The sequence below is a fragment of the Chionomys nivalis genome, chromosome 14 (assembly GCF_950005125.1).
Source record: "Chionomys nivalis chromosome 14, mChiNiv1.1, whole genome shotgun sequence".
Taxonomy (NCBI): domain Eukaryota; kingdom Metazoa; phylum Chordata; class Mammalia; order Rodentia; family Cricetidae; genus Chionomys; species Chionomys nivalis.
In genome coordinates this window covers 50,668,442-50,683,550 of record NC_080099.1, presented here as the reverse complement: position 1 = coordinate 50,683,550, position 15,109 = coordinate 50,668,442, and the positions used below count along the sequence as shown (strand labels likewise).

General features: G+C 37.2%; 1 protein-coding gene across 5 annotated transcripts in view; it reads right to left on the bottom strand.

Moving 5' to 3' along the window:
* Rit2 (Ras like without CAAX 2) overlaps nucleotides 1–15,109 on the bottom strand; it is a 298,991-nt gene that overhangs the window by 195,492 nt on the left and 88,390 nt on the right. For 4 of the 5 annotated variants that reach the window (XM_057788884.1, XM_057788881.1, XM_057788883.1 and 1 more), the window contains exon 3: nucleotides 6,291–6,364. In XM_057788884.1, coding sequence (XP_057644867.1) covers nucleotides 6,291–6,364 — 74 coding nt within the window. The remainder of the gene's footprint in view (nucleotides 1–6,290; nucleotides 6,365–15,109) is intronic. The other variant, XM_057788882.1, reaches the window with a different exon arrangement.

Genomic DNA, 15,109 nt, shown 5'->3' with positions numbered 1-15,109 from the left:
AACTACTAAACACAGTTTGGCATTGCCCTCCACAGTAGAATACTGAAGCGATTGCTTCATGTTAGTTGCTATCCAAAGTCTGAGACATGAATTATGAAAAATTTTAATTATCAGACATTTCTATTGAAAGTTTGCATAAAAGAGTTTCAACAAGGGCTGGGTACGTTGCTTGGTGAAGTGCTTGCTCGGTGTTGATGAGACCTTGAGCTCCATTCCCAGCACACAAACAAATTAATTCATAGTCATCATTCTACTTAAGAGTCTATGCAAACTACAAATCATGTTTTTTTTTTAATTTGCCTGGTTTGATGTTGAAAATTGTCAACTATCAGCTAAGATGCACATGATAAATACATAAATATTAATGTTCTGCATATTGAACACCAAATAACTCCTATTTAAATCAGGATTTCATAATGAAATTAAATATAAAAAAGAGATGATAGGATTAAAATAGGCAATGAAATATTTCTTCCTTCAATTTTAGGTTTAATTCCTTCTTAATGTACAAAAATAAAAGTGTAAGTCCTTCGATGCCAAGAAATTCAGAGTTTTATTACTTATTTTTAATCTCAGTATGCAAAAATCTAATGTTGAAAATACATTAGAGCCCCTAATCACATTAAGAAAACATACTGCTCACAAAAATCATAGTAATTTTTCAGATCTTTTATAATTAATAATGTAAGTGATTTTATCCCTGGATAAAAAAAAAGTTTACTTAAAAAAAAAAAAAACTTGTGATTTTTTTAGCAGGTCATGTAAATCTTGACTATGTTTTTGAAAGTTCTTTTTTTGTTGTTAATTAAATTTATTCACTTATTTTACGTCTCGACCACAGTTTCTCCACCCTCCTCTCCTCCTATTTGCTCTCCCCTACTCCCCTCTGCCCCCTCACCCCTCAATCTATTCCTCCTATGTTTCTGTTCAGAAAGGAGCTGGCCTCCCATGAATATCAAAAAAGCATAGCATATCAATTCGAGGTAGTACTAGGCTTCTTCCTTTGTATTAAGGCTGGGCAAGGCTACTGCCCATGAGGAATAGGTTCCTAAAACCCAGCCAAAATACACAAGGGGCAGTCCTTGCTCCCACTGCTAGGGATCCCACAAGTCACAAGTAGAAAAGCTATACCACTGTCACACATATGTAGAGGGCCTATGCTGGTTCCATGCAGGCTCCCTGGCTGTCGGTTCAGACTCTATGAGCTCCTATGAGCCCAGGTAAGTTGTTTCTGTGGGTTCCCTTGTGATAGCCTTGTGGTGTTATCTGTAAATTTTGGTATGGCACCTGACCAACTGTAGAAATACAAGCATTTAAAACACATTGCTACACTCTTAAACAATTTTATATTTTTGGTTTTGTTTGTTTTGTTTTGTTTGTTCTAGTGTGGTTTGAATTTATCTCAGGATGCAAGAGATGATAAGCAAGAACTCTACCACTGAGCCACATTCAAGCTTCTAATTTTCAGGGGCAGTACTTAATCTTATATATTCTCGTGTTCTAAACTTAAATTGTCAAACTATTTTACTTTAGAAACCCACTGCTGAAATGTTGGGGGCGGGGAGCTAAGAATCCTAATTAAATGGAAGAGAATCAAGGAACCAGCACATCCCACATGGCTTTGACAGCATCCACTCAGAGTTAAAGCCACCGCTGTCCTGGTTTGGGAGAGTGCTTAAATTCACAAAAGCTTTGTGTTTCTCGTGGGAAATTACATAGACTGACTGAGAGAACTACTCAGCAAGATGGTTAGAACTATTAGCACACAATAAGAGCCGACTGAAGGGGCTCTTCATGACCTTGGGACATAAGGAGGTATCGTGGTCATCTGGGAACTTTATGTCTACTTTGGGGCACTTCTAGTTCAAGTTCCATTTACCAATCCCGAAAGAATCCACAACATTTTGTAGAGTGAAATGATTCTCAGGGAAAAGGCCATGCCCTAAATCCTCTCTGTGAGGATTGGCCACAAGTACATGAAGTTCAAAGTCGGAGCCGAACTGACAATTAAAACTTTAATAGAGGAATTATGCACCAACCAAGCCAGTAGTAATTTAGAAAATGACAGAGCTTGAAATCGGGATGGCACCTCAGAGATCCAGTCTAGTTCTCTCATTTCTCAGAGGGGCAACTTCACATTGGTTTGAGGCCCTCTTTGACTGCAGAGCTAGTGGGGGCAAAGCAGATAAGTCTGCGGATCCTTTTACTCTGCCCTGACAGAGCCCCTGCAGTAGCCAACTGTATGGCCATTTCCATCTCTTGTTTCATTTACTGAATAGAACAGCATATTAATAGTTTCAGTTACGGGGTATAACAGCACATTAATAAATGTTAAGCTATCAAAAGTATTAGAGAACTATTTTCATTATTTCTTATAAGGATGAACATGATTCAATAAATTTATAGTTAAATTAATATTCAATTAGATTTCCTTTGAAGCCATGTGTACCTCTCCTGGTTTTGATTGAGGCATTGTAGGTATCTCAGGAAGTCTATTAGCAAGCCTTGTATAAATCCACTGTAGTCTTTCTCACAATTGGCTACCTTTGTTGATGTGTCTGTCCCCACTGCCCCAAATCTCAGGGTGTTTGAGGACAGGCACCCTTTTATTACCTCCTGCATTTTGATATACACTATGGTACTGTATAAAATAAAATGAAAGAATTTGTGGTCTTTCCTGACTCTGAAGTTGCCTTCAAATTAGTCACAACCTTGACAAAGCACTTACACTCCCTGAGCCTCAAACACCACATTTACAAAATACATAATACATTTTTTCAAGAGATGCACCTAGAACCAGTATAAAGCTATAGGCAAGAATGTTTCAATTTGCTGTTAGAAAACTCCTTCCAGTCATTATAGTTGTGCATTGGCTACCTACTTTTGGAAATATAATCCCTAAAAAGGGGAGAAGATGAATATACATTCATGAGCATTTATGGGAGAATTGAACACTAAAATACTAATTCAAACCCTGGAGGAACAGGCCAACTTGCAATGTGGTGATACCCCCACTTTCCCCCATAAAATTTCTATAGAGTTTGCAGACTATCTGAACAGCATGAAATGATGACTAGGGAATGCTACGCCCAAGCACAACATCTTGGAAATTGCCAAAACTACAGAAATACAACAGTTTGCTTGATCATCTCTTGCCTACTCTCCTACTAAAAAGCATTTTATTACATTTTCTTCTTCATTTACTTGGAGGAGGTACGTGTGCTGTGGCACAGACTTTGGGGTCACATGATTGAGTTTCCTTCCACTATGAGGGTTCTTCTGCACCTTTGCCTACTGAGCCATCTCATCCACCCAGCCCACTACCATTTGAAGACCTATACATGACATATATCCTGCCTAACCACACAAGAAAGAAATACAGCAGGAAGAGGCCAAAAGGAATAAAAACAAGTAAGCCTGGTGCCTTTACCTCCATGTAAGTTCTACCCTCTTTGCGCCCATCCATTTTTAACACAGCTGTCCATTTGTGAACAAATCTAAACTTAAGAATTCAAGTTTACCTAAAAATGCAGATATATCTTCACTCTGTGAAACTTTTATGTACATAAGATATGGGTTAATTAAACATGTTAGACCTCTCTTGTTAGTCAGTCTGTGTGTTTTGTCATCGTGCCCGCCGCAAGATTTGCAGCAGGTGGAAAAGGGATTGTTCTATTTGTCCTCTGCAGATATGAACACAAACCAGGCTGGATGTGGCTCTCAGTGTTGCCTTTAAGAGGACTTCACCTGCTTGCATACCGTGATCCTCGAATTCCAGGTGATAGCATTAATAACAGTTTTTCTATCTCCCCTCCACGTTTATTGTACAATTAATAAATTTCCACCTATATGGAAATTAATGTTATCTAAATCAAGCAATGTATCATTATTAAAATACTTCAGGAGTGTTCTCACATGTCCCCTACAGAGATATAATTTCTGTTAAATCAGCTGCATAGACCGCCTCCTGTGTGAGCAGGTTTAATAATAGTGTAGAAGCTAACATATCACCATCTGCTTAGCATTATGTACTCCTGACTATGTTTGGCTACAGTTAATACCTGGCTTGACAAGTACGTAGTGCATATAGATTTAACTCCCTTTTCTATTGAATTGTATACCCCCAGGTTTCTCAGTAATTTCAGAGTCTCGGATTTACATTTCATTGCTCACTACTTGGCCCACAGATTGGTACTATGCTCTACCTACATCTATACTGAACAAAACACACTCCATTAATATGTCGTACTGATCAGCTGCATAATAGGAGCATATAACAAAGTATGAAGCAATAATGCTATGATTTTCTAGTTCACCAATCTACAGCAATGGGAACAGATCTGGGTAAAGCCGGATCTGATTTGCATTGCTCATGAGTTTAGGCCCACTCCCTGATTCCTTCTCTTTTGTAGACCAGAGGTTGTCTAAAACATGTTCTTCTCTTGAAAGTCCACAGACAAACTGACCCTCCAATAAAACATTATCTGTGATAACATGACCAAGCCTATGACCAGTGGAGAAGAGAACCAACCTTTTCATTCAACAAATGACTGGATTCACATTCTGTAAAACATATTTCTAATCAAAATTTTCAGTTCTGCTGAGTTGACTTATCAAAATAATTATTTGGGTGGTTGAAGATAATTATATTTTAAAATGTCTCATTTCTTTGACTGAAATTTGGCCTACTCTTTTTTTCTCCAGGTAGGCTTCCAGTTCTTCTGGAAATTAGTGTACTTAGTCCTACATAAGAATGTCCTTTTGAGTAATTGAGATAAATTTCCAATTTAATGTCCCCAAAGTCTTTAGAAATTTCTCCATTAGTTCATTGTTCAAAGTCCCTGGAAACAAATGGGCTGGTTAGCATACAATTCATAACACAGAAATTGATTATCAATTCTAGTGTATTGCTCACCATGAACACCCTAATTTCTACAGTCATTCAGAAGCAGCTATACAAAAGAGATGAAAATTTAAACTTTATTTATTTATTGATGCTGGGATCAAATGTACCTCTGTAACTTGTATATGCAAATTTTGAATCTTTAAGTTCAAAAATAATGGAAAGAAAAAAAACTGTGTCCACAACAGAGTCTCAACCCTAATGACTTCTGTTGTAATCCAGAATTTTTATGATTTTATAATGTACTCTTTAAATTTGGCTCACCGTTTGGCCTTAATATTAAAATTAGAATTTTAAAGGTGTTTACTTTTTTACTACTACCAAATGTCACTTTTGCAGCTAAAATTGCTTTGACATGAGAAATCTATCCTCTGATGAGGTTGCAAGGTTTGGCTCATTTTCCCTTTTGTGTATGGGGGACATGGGTCACTTCCACTCTAGACAAGTGGACTGCCCCCAAGTTCTGCTTCACTCTATACCTTCTGAATAAATGTAGGTGGGACTGGCTTCTGATTAATAAACCACTGATGGTTGCCACCTGTTCCAGCACAAGAATATGTATTTCCATTTACTGTGAGTTCTGCTTTGCTTATATTCATAGGTACATACTATGCACATGTGTTTCTTACCTTATCTTTCAGGCCTTTTTCTTTTTGTGCATTAAAACCTTCTTATGTAAACTTCCCTCATTACTCTGCTTATTTTCAATTTTTATGGATTGTACCTGGCTCTTAATACACGGGTTTATTTTAACAATCATCTGTAAAGTATAAAGTTAAATCAAGCATTCACCCTCCTACTCAGCAAGACATTTGACATGCATATCTGAGATGTATTTCTTCATATTTCTTCTTATAATTATTCTAGAATACTTTTATTCTTGTTTATTTTGTTCCCGTTTCATTTTTTGAGAATTATACACATTGATGCACTATATTTACATCATTCACACTCCTCCCTCTCCTGCTTTCAAACAGAATTTTTACATTTGAGTAAAAATAAGAAGCTATTTTCTTGGTTTTATAATTTCATTAGCAATGCAGTAATTGAATTTTATACTTAGACTATCAAGGGGAGTTTTAAATATGATTTACCTTTTCAAATCAATTATTTTTCATCTTTAATCTACTATTGATATTGCTAATTTCTTCTGTTTGAAGCGTTAAAGTCATCTATTTTACAGTCAGTGTGCAAGAAGCTAAACACAAACTTATCTGATATTGGTCAGATTTATTAAACATATGATCTAAGCAATAATTAAAGGAAAGGAATCTGAGAAAGAGTTGGAGAGGGTTGCTTGGGAGGTGCTGAAGGGAGAAGGAAGGGGAAAATGGAATTATACTTTCAAAAATAAAACAAGTATTATTAAAAATAAAACATCATCTACCTGACCAGCAGTGTCCAAGATGTCTAAGTAAGCAGGCTCGTTGTCAATCCTCACCTGGGTTTTGTAAGCATCTTCTGAAAAACATAAGACAAAGTTTCGCTTATGAGTTTTCCACAGGAAAATCTGGGTTTGAATTTGAAATTTTGTAAAAAGACACTCTTAAACTACTGATAAGTTATTTAAATAATTTATGAAGAAAGCAAAGAATATAACAGAGTTGATAGTGAAATCTATAAATGTCTTAGAATGCTAGATGTGGTGATATACACCTCTGATCCCAGCCCTGGAGAGACAGAGACAGGTAGGGCTCTGGGAGTTTGAGGCCTATCTATGTGATCTATGTCAGGAGTAACAAGCCAGGCAGGGCTAGAGAGGTAGTTTGATGTGGGATTCCCCCTATATGCTGTGAATACCATTGGTTAATAAAGAAACTGTCTTGAGCCTGCACAGGGAATAGAGCTAGGCAGGAAAAACTAAACTGAATGCTGGGAGAAAGAAAGGTGGAGTTAGAGAGAAGCCATGTAGACAGACAGAACTTTAGCCAGCAAGCCACAGCCATGTGACAATGCACAGATTGATAGAGATGGGTTAAATTAATATGTAAGAGTTAGCCAATAAGAAGCTAGAGCTAATGGGCCAAGTAATGATTTAAATAATACAGTTTCTGTGTGATTATTTCGGTTCTGGGGAGCGGGAACCAACAAGCAGCTCTTTCCTCCTACAGTAGTTTGGTGGTTAAGAGCCTTTTTTCTTCCAAAAAAACCCAAGTTCTTTTTCCAGCACTCACATGATGGCTCACAACCAACTGTATGTAACTCCAGTTCCAGGAGATCTAATGTCCTCTTCTGACTTCTGTAGGCTTCAGGCACACACATGGTGCACATACATACATGCAAGCAAAACATTCTACACATCAAAATAAAATAAATATGTCCAAACAAACAAGCAAAAAGCAAAAGCTTACATGGAGAAACATCATGATACTGGATTTGGAAATTCATTCTTGCACAGGCCACAAAATTATAGAAACCTTTATATTTCTAATATTCACAGTTGAAGAGATTGCTTTGATATTTCCTGAGAGAAGGAAGGCGGGAAAGTACTACATTTTCAGTACAGGAGATACTGAGTATGCACGTCTATGAATCATCGAATAATGATAACTAACATGTTTGCCTGGCTCTGAAGCCCTGGACAAGCCTCTGAATGTTTTCCTGTATTTATATCCATGTATATTCTTATTGCATTTAATCTACCACATCAGATTGCAGCCTGATGAAGTATAACAGTGGGTTAAGGTCATCTTGCAATTCTGGGACATTGAGCTCATGGATTCCTGAAGGTCTTATTTTGCCCTGTTCACTATTTATATTGTAAAGAAGATGCTAACAGATCCATTGCCAGAAAGTGTTTAGAGCATCACTTCGGAGACATCAATAATTATCAGGCTGCTGTTTTTAAACCACAATGGGACAAATGAATTATTTAAAATATCTTTATTCAAAAAGTAATACTGATTAACCATAAAAGACTTTTTTTTGATGAGCAGTGCTGAAAACCTCCAACAAACTAAATACTTGTTTGCTCAGGGAGATAGAAGACACACATGCACATGTCCATACACGTGTGTGATGTGCATAGACAAAGAATCACACAGACAGAACCCAAAGAATACTTAATAGTGCACAATCATAAGAATTATAAGGTTTTTTTATCCCATTATTCTTTTTCTCAGCCACTTTATAAAGAGAGTATCTGTGGGATCACAGGGTTTTTTGTTTGTTTTGTTTTTATTTGTATGGTACAAAGAGTTAATTTTTAGTTTCCTAACAGAGAAACAGTTACTCAAAGTGAGAATTACAAGTGAGCCTCAGATTGCATGCTTGCTTATTTAAATGCAAAGGCCCGAGAAGCAGCCTGTAGAGGTTGGGGTGCTGAGTAACCAAGGCTGGGGCCCTCTGTGTGACCATCTGACGCTGTGACAAGCCAGCACCTGGGACTCGCATTAAACAGGAGCCTCTTTGGAGATCAGAAAAACCTCTTCAAAAATAATAGATGTAAACCAGCTGGGAACTAAAATCGGACCAGGGAGCCAAGACATTTTTTTCTGTTTTTTTAGATATACCCATCTATGTATACATTCTAGTATGAGAAATCTGGGTCACCTTTCTGGCCTGAATAGAGGCTAATCCCTTTCATTTCCTCTCCATAAACAATCTTTCTTTCGGTTCCCATTCATCCACACCCTTTGAGGCTACCCATGCAGAAACAGACTATCAGAAACACTCCATTGAATACATAAAAACACTTTCCTGAATTTCAACCATCTGCCTATAGTGCCTACCCTGAAGTGAGCTCATTTATCTTCCCAAGCAAAAGGCTAAAAGTACACAAAGCTTCTTCAGGAGGAAATGATCACAGCTGCATGCTACATTCTTTAAACAGAAAAGCACAATAGGACTGCATTCATGGAGGCACCAACTACCTTAAAATTCATCTCAACCTGCAGGTATTTAACATGAGACCAGAGTATCTATTCTTCACTCTGCTCCTACAGCAGAATTTTATAAACTAAAACAATAAAGGCTTATATTTAAGTTTTTAATCCATCACATTTTATGTATACTGGGTTGGTCAGCCATCGACCTTGTTTGTAAAAGGTAGATAGCTGTACATAAAGTACAAGACTTCTTACATGGTTCTACAGGGGAGCACATTGGAAACAAAAAAGCACAATTCACATTCAAGATACACTATGCTGTGAATTTTTAGCCAAACTATATGAATCAAAAATCTTATCTGCTATTTCTGTTTGTACATATTCAAATGCATATTTACCAAGCAAAAAAATCACAGAGGATTAACAAGATGTATTTTCAACAATCATCAAATATATTTTTGGATACTTGGATATTTTAAAATGCATGAAGTATTCGGGAAAACCTTTTAATTCTTTCCCAGAGTAATTTGTATTTATATAAGTAACTTAAAAAATATGTTAGTTGTAAATATTAAGGCCATTTAAAGCCATAAAATATGTAATTGAGAAGATATTATTGAATTTTCACTACATGATTTTAACATATTATAATACTTGAATACTTCTTTCTTGATTTAATTATATTGTTGAAAATATTTCACTGAAACTGTTTTTCTATAAATTTGAGCCTGTGTATTTCTCCAAGATAGCAATTGTTGACACAATATTTTTTGACCCAATATTTTTAAAAGGAAATAAATAATACAAAGGCTCAACTAAGGTATTTGGGGGCCTTCCTAGGAGGTCTTCTTACATAAATCTTATCTGTTGTACATATGAGTGCATCTGTGTGTATATGTATTTATTGTGCACATGATACATATATATGTAGAGTAGAAGTCTTGGAAATGGACAGTACTAACTCTTCTGTCTTGATTAAACCCAGAGGATACAACATGGGTACAAATCTGCATTTGGATCAATTTGTTTATCAACAATGAATTCACTGAACACCTGAGTGTGTAGTGTGCCCTCCAACTCTGATGGGCACAATGCGTACAATGTTGAAAAGTCATCAGCTGTGGCTACCCCCATGGAGGTTGCAATTTGAAGGGGATGCATAAAAGAAGCAGGCAATCACACTATACCTTGATAGGTGCTCTGTCTCAAACTTTTAGAAGTTAATTTATTTAGGCAGAAAGCAAAGAGCACTCAAAGGATTTACTGTTGAGCTTGCTTAGTCCTCAGAAGCTTCACCAGAAAACAGAGAGGAAGACTGAGGTTTCAGGAGGAGAGATAAAAAATTAAACTCTGCTGTCACCCCCCCCCCCCATGATCATAAACATTCAGGGAAATATCAGGAATATTTAAGGTTATGGGCTGTAAAAAGTGTTTTGAAAGCAATCTCAGTTTCATTTATCGAATGAATCAGGATGAGAAAGAAAACCCTTCTCCATACTGACCAGGCTGAGATGGTGCTGTCATGAAGGTCTGAACCCTGGGTTTGCACAGGAACTAGGAGGCACTATGAATTGTTTTCCCAGAATCTAACAGTGAGAATGGAATCTAGTTTATTTATATCTGTGACAATTTTATTTGATGTGAGCACCAGCTAAAATGTTTCTATAAACCTGAAGATAGGTTCTTGTGGGGGAAGTTGGCAACATCCATGTCTACCTGCTGCTAGGGTGCTGATGCCCTACTGATGAAAAGCCTAATGCCAAGAGAGTAGATTACCATACACCCTAGAATCTGCAAACAGTCTTCAGCAGATTAACGCCGTGCCTCCATCCATGATCTGTATTTGACACTAATATCAGGATCAATGTACTAGCATCGTCCACATAGATTTAAGGACTCTGCTAGGAAATAGGAATGTACAGAAGTCTACTAGTGGGTAATACCATTCTAAGTCAAGTCTTCTCTCACCAAAGCCAAGATGAAACTATTAATCTTTGTGGAAGCTGCCTTTAAGAGGTTCTGTAGCACAGAGTGGGCTTAAAAACAGATTACTTCTTCATAATTCTTACATAGAAATGAAGACCAATTTTATAGTCAATCTCAAAGACCTGCAGACTCTTCACCATGGTCTGAAGGACACAGATGGTTACAAAGTTCTTATGAAGGCTATAAGTAAAATCTGAGAATGAAGTTGCAAGCCATGTTGTGGTATAAGTTATACAGTACAGCAAAGTTGCGTATTCAGAACATAGAAAGCATTTAGACAAGACACTAAAAAGATGAAAACTTCTTGTATGGAGGAGAAGTAAGCAAGGTATTCAGTGATGTATTTTCTTTGTTAGGTTGGGAACTATTATATTTGTGGACATTTGTATATGTGTTTTTTTCTGTTATGATTTATATTATAATACTGTTGACATCATAACATTTCTCTTTTATTTGTTATATTATTTATTCTTTTTGCATCATGACAAAACATTATTCACCCTTATTCAAAAAAATGAGTTCTATAATTTGAACAATTAAAATTTGTAAATATATTATTTGCATGACATAGAATTTACATATATGTGTTTTTATACATATATTATGTATTTACATACATATGTACATGTAGATTTTGAATTGATAATTTGTATATAAGAATTTACAAGATATAGATATATACTGCTGTATAAAGAAATTTGTTATTTATTCATCATATTTTTGTCCAGTTTCTCTGCCAATTCAATTTCACGTCCTGATAGCTTTCTGACTTTTCTGAATATAGTCTGTGGGGATGGAATACGGAAGGATTTCAAAGATCCTTTATATTCCCAAATATTTTTCTACTGGTATAGCATGATCCCTCAAAGTCCATCCTGGTGCTTAATTCCTTCTAAGATGAACAACTTAGTTTATTAACCATAAACACCTTATCCTGAGATCACATTTGCTCAAGCTTAGCTGTCAGGAGAGAAAGAAGAATGCAGCCTTGAGGGAATGATCGTCAGGGATGATAGAAGTGAAAAGGTCAAAAAGTACTGCAGACAGCCTTGGAAGCAGAAGCAGCAGAGTAGCCAGTGAATAAAAACGGTGCAGAAGGTACATGATCACCAAGATCTGAGAGGATTCGGGGTGGGCATTCATTTCCTTCTAGTTTCTTTCTTAAACTGATGAGAAAAATGAAGCTATTTTATGTACTGAGCAGAGTTAAAGCAACTGAACACCGTGTATATACACCAAAACTAAATTTAGCACATAGGAACTCTACATAAGTGATTCCATACTTGTCTTTTGTGAAACTTGACAATTCTTAAACTGTTAGACCCTCTAAGGGATGCAAAAATGAAATTTCCATAGAGAGAAGAATGGTTTACTTTGTTGGTTTTGTGTTTGTGGCTTGAATAATAAGATAAATCAATGTTGAAAACATTCCCAGAAAAGTAGATTTTTTTTTCAAGATCTTGTTGAAATGCAAATCTTAGTTTAGTCCAGAGCTGGATTAGCAATCTACAAGTTTAATAAACTGTCGGGCCATGTAAACTGGTCCAGAAACATTCTATAATAGATACTGAGATGTTCAACATATGTGTACAAGCCCTAAAGCACAGAGGAATAAGTGATACAGGTATAAGCTGAAACTAAAGACCCAAGAACTTGGGCTTTTATGCAAAACCAGCTACGAAGGTAGTGAAGTAAGAATTTATAAAAACAAGAGTGTTCCACCTTCAGTAGCAAAGAGGCACTAAGAATCCACTGTGCTTTGCAAACAAAATCTTAAGAGGGGTCAAAAAATAATTTACAGGTCTTTCTGTTTATGAACAAAGTATTTTATTGTTGCTCCTTATTGGGAGCTGAACTCAGTGCCGAATATCTTCTAAGAAAATGTACTACTTTTTGTTTGTCATCCCAGGTGTCCATGGAGATGTCCCCAGCTAGATCCTTGGGCAGCTGAGGAGAGGGAGCCTGAAATGGCCCTATAGCCATACTGATGAATATCTTGCATATCACCATAGAACCTTCATCTGGCGATGGATGAAGCTAGAGTCAGAGACCCACATTGGAACACTGAACTGAACTCCCAAGGTCCAAATGAGGAGCAGAAGGAGGGAGAATATGAGCAAGGAAGTGAGGACTGCGAGGGGTGCGCCCACCCACTGAGACGATGGGGCTGATCTAATGGGAGCTCACCAAGGCCAGTTGGACTGGAACTGATGGAGCATATGATCAAACTGGACTCTCTGAATGTGGCAGACAAGGAGGGCTGACTGAGAAGCCAAGGACAATGGCACTGAGTTTTGATCCTACTGCATGTACTGGCTTTGTGGGAGCCTAGTCTGCTTGGATGCTCACCTTCCTAGACCTGGATGGAGGCAGGAGAACCTTGGACTTCTCACAGGGCAGGGAACCCTGACTGTTCTTTGGACTGGAGAGGAAGGGGGAGGGGGAGAGGAGGAGGAAAAAGGGAGGAGGGGAGGAGGTGGAAATTTTTAAGTAAAAATAATAAATAAATAAATAAATAAATAAATAAATAAATAAATAAATGAAAAAAGATAATGTACTACTGAGATATATCAATGGACTCTCTTTAAACGTGTTTTGAGACAGGGGTAGTATACTAATACTAATAATACATGGGATGTACTCACTCATATTTGGTTTCTAGCCATAAATAAAGGACATTGAGACTATAATTCGTGATTCTAGAGAAGCTAAATAAGAAGGTGAACCCAAAGAAAAACATATAGACATCCTCCTGAATATTAACCTTCATCAGGCGATGAAAGAAGACAGAGACAGAGACCCACACTGGAGCACTGGACTGAAGTCTCACGATCCAAAGGAGGAGCAGAAGGAGAGTGAGCACGAGCAAGGAACTCAGGACTGCGAGGGGTGCACCCACACACTGAGGCAATGGGGATGTTTTATCGGGAACTCACCAAGGCCAGCTGGCCGGGGTCTGAAAAAGCATGGGACAAAACCGGTCTCGCTGAACATAACGGACAATGAGGACTACTGAGAACTGAAGAACAATGGCAATGGGTTCTTGATCCTATTGCATGTAATGGCTTTGTGGGAGCCCAGGTAGTTTGGATGCTCACCTTATTAGACCTGGATGGAGGTGGGTGGTCCTTGGACCTCCCACAGGGCAGAGAAACCTGCTTGCTCTTTGGGCTGAGGAGGGAGGAAGACTTGATTGGGGGAGGGGGAGGGAATGGGAGGTGGTGGCGGGGAAGAGGCAGAAATCTTTAATAATTAAATAAATTAATTAATAAAAAAAAAGATTGGTCTGAAGGGGGTGTTAGTTATATCCCTGTGGAAAATGGCTGACATAAACAACTTAAAATGATGCAAGCTTTATTTTAATCATGGTTTCAAAGGTTTCAGTAGGTGGACACCTGGAGACACATGTTTGGACAAAATGTCATGACACTACAAATGATGGCCAGAGAAGTAGCTTCTCCCTGTGGAAGAATGGAACCAGGGACTAAGGAAGCAATTAACTGGGACTAAGTACAACCTTCAAAGTCAGAGCCCATTGGCCTTCTTCCTCCAGCTAGTATCCACCCTGTTAAGTTTCTAGAGCCTCCCAGTTTTGTACCACTCCCTGGGAATCAAGCATTCAATATGTGAGCCAGTGAACAGCACTTCTTATTCTCACCATAAGAAAAGAATTTACAAAGTTGAATGAGTGATGAATATGTCACTATGAATCTAGGTCTTTTGGCCAAGCTCTATAGATGAAAAGGCTTTTTATAACTGGAGAAGATAAACATATCATTTTCTTTTCATGACCTATTTTCAACTATCAAGAAAAGATAATTTATAATTTTCTATGCAGAAAATTTTACTGTTTGCTAAGTTCAGGCAGGATATTCTTTACTTTTAATTTCTGTTCCTTAAATCTAACACAGTCTTAGTTATGTATTTTTGTAGGTACTAAGTAATACAAAAGCAATGTCCTTTTGCTACTTCGGTCAATTCATATTAATTTGATATTCAAAATTTAGGCATATATTTTTTGAAATGTCAATACTCATAACAACATAAGTTGTTTTAGACTGTGAAAGCAGAAGTTTCTTTTACTTAATTTTAATTTTACACTCATACCCATACCCATACATACCACCAACCAGTGTAAATAATCAGAGGATATGGATTTTAGAAAAAGAGAAAGCTAATTGGTTATTTATTAGTGTGTATGACTTATACACTGGCGGTTAAAAGATGTTTCTATGATCATAGAGCAGAAGAGTGTTTATATTGGTAATCTGTGTCAATTGTCCAAGTTGGTAAGTTAAGTGATTTCTAAAACCAGTTACACTGCCAGCCATTATGAAGTGATCTGAGAACAGAAACAGAGCAGGAAACTGTATGTGAATCAAAGTGTATTAGG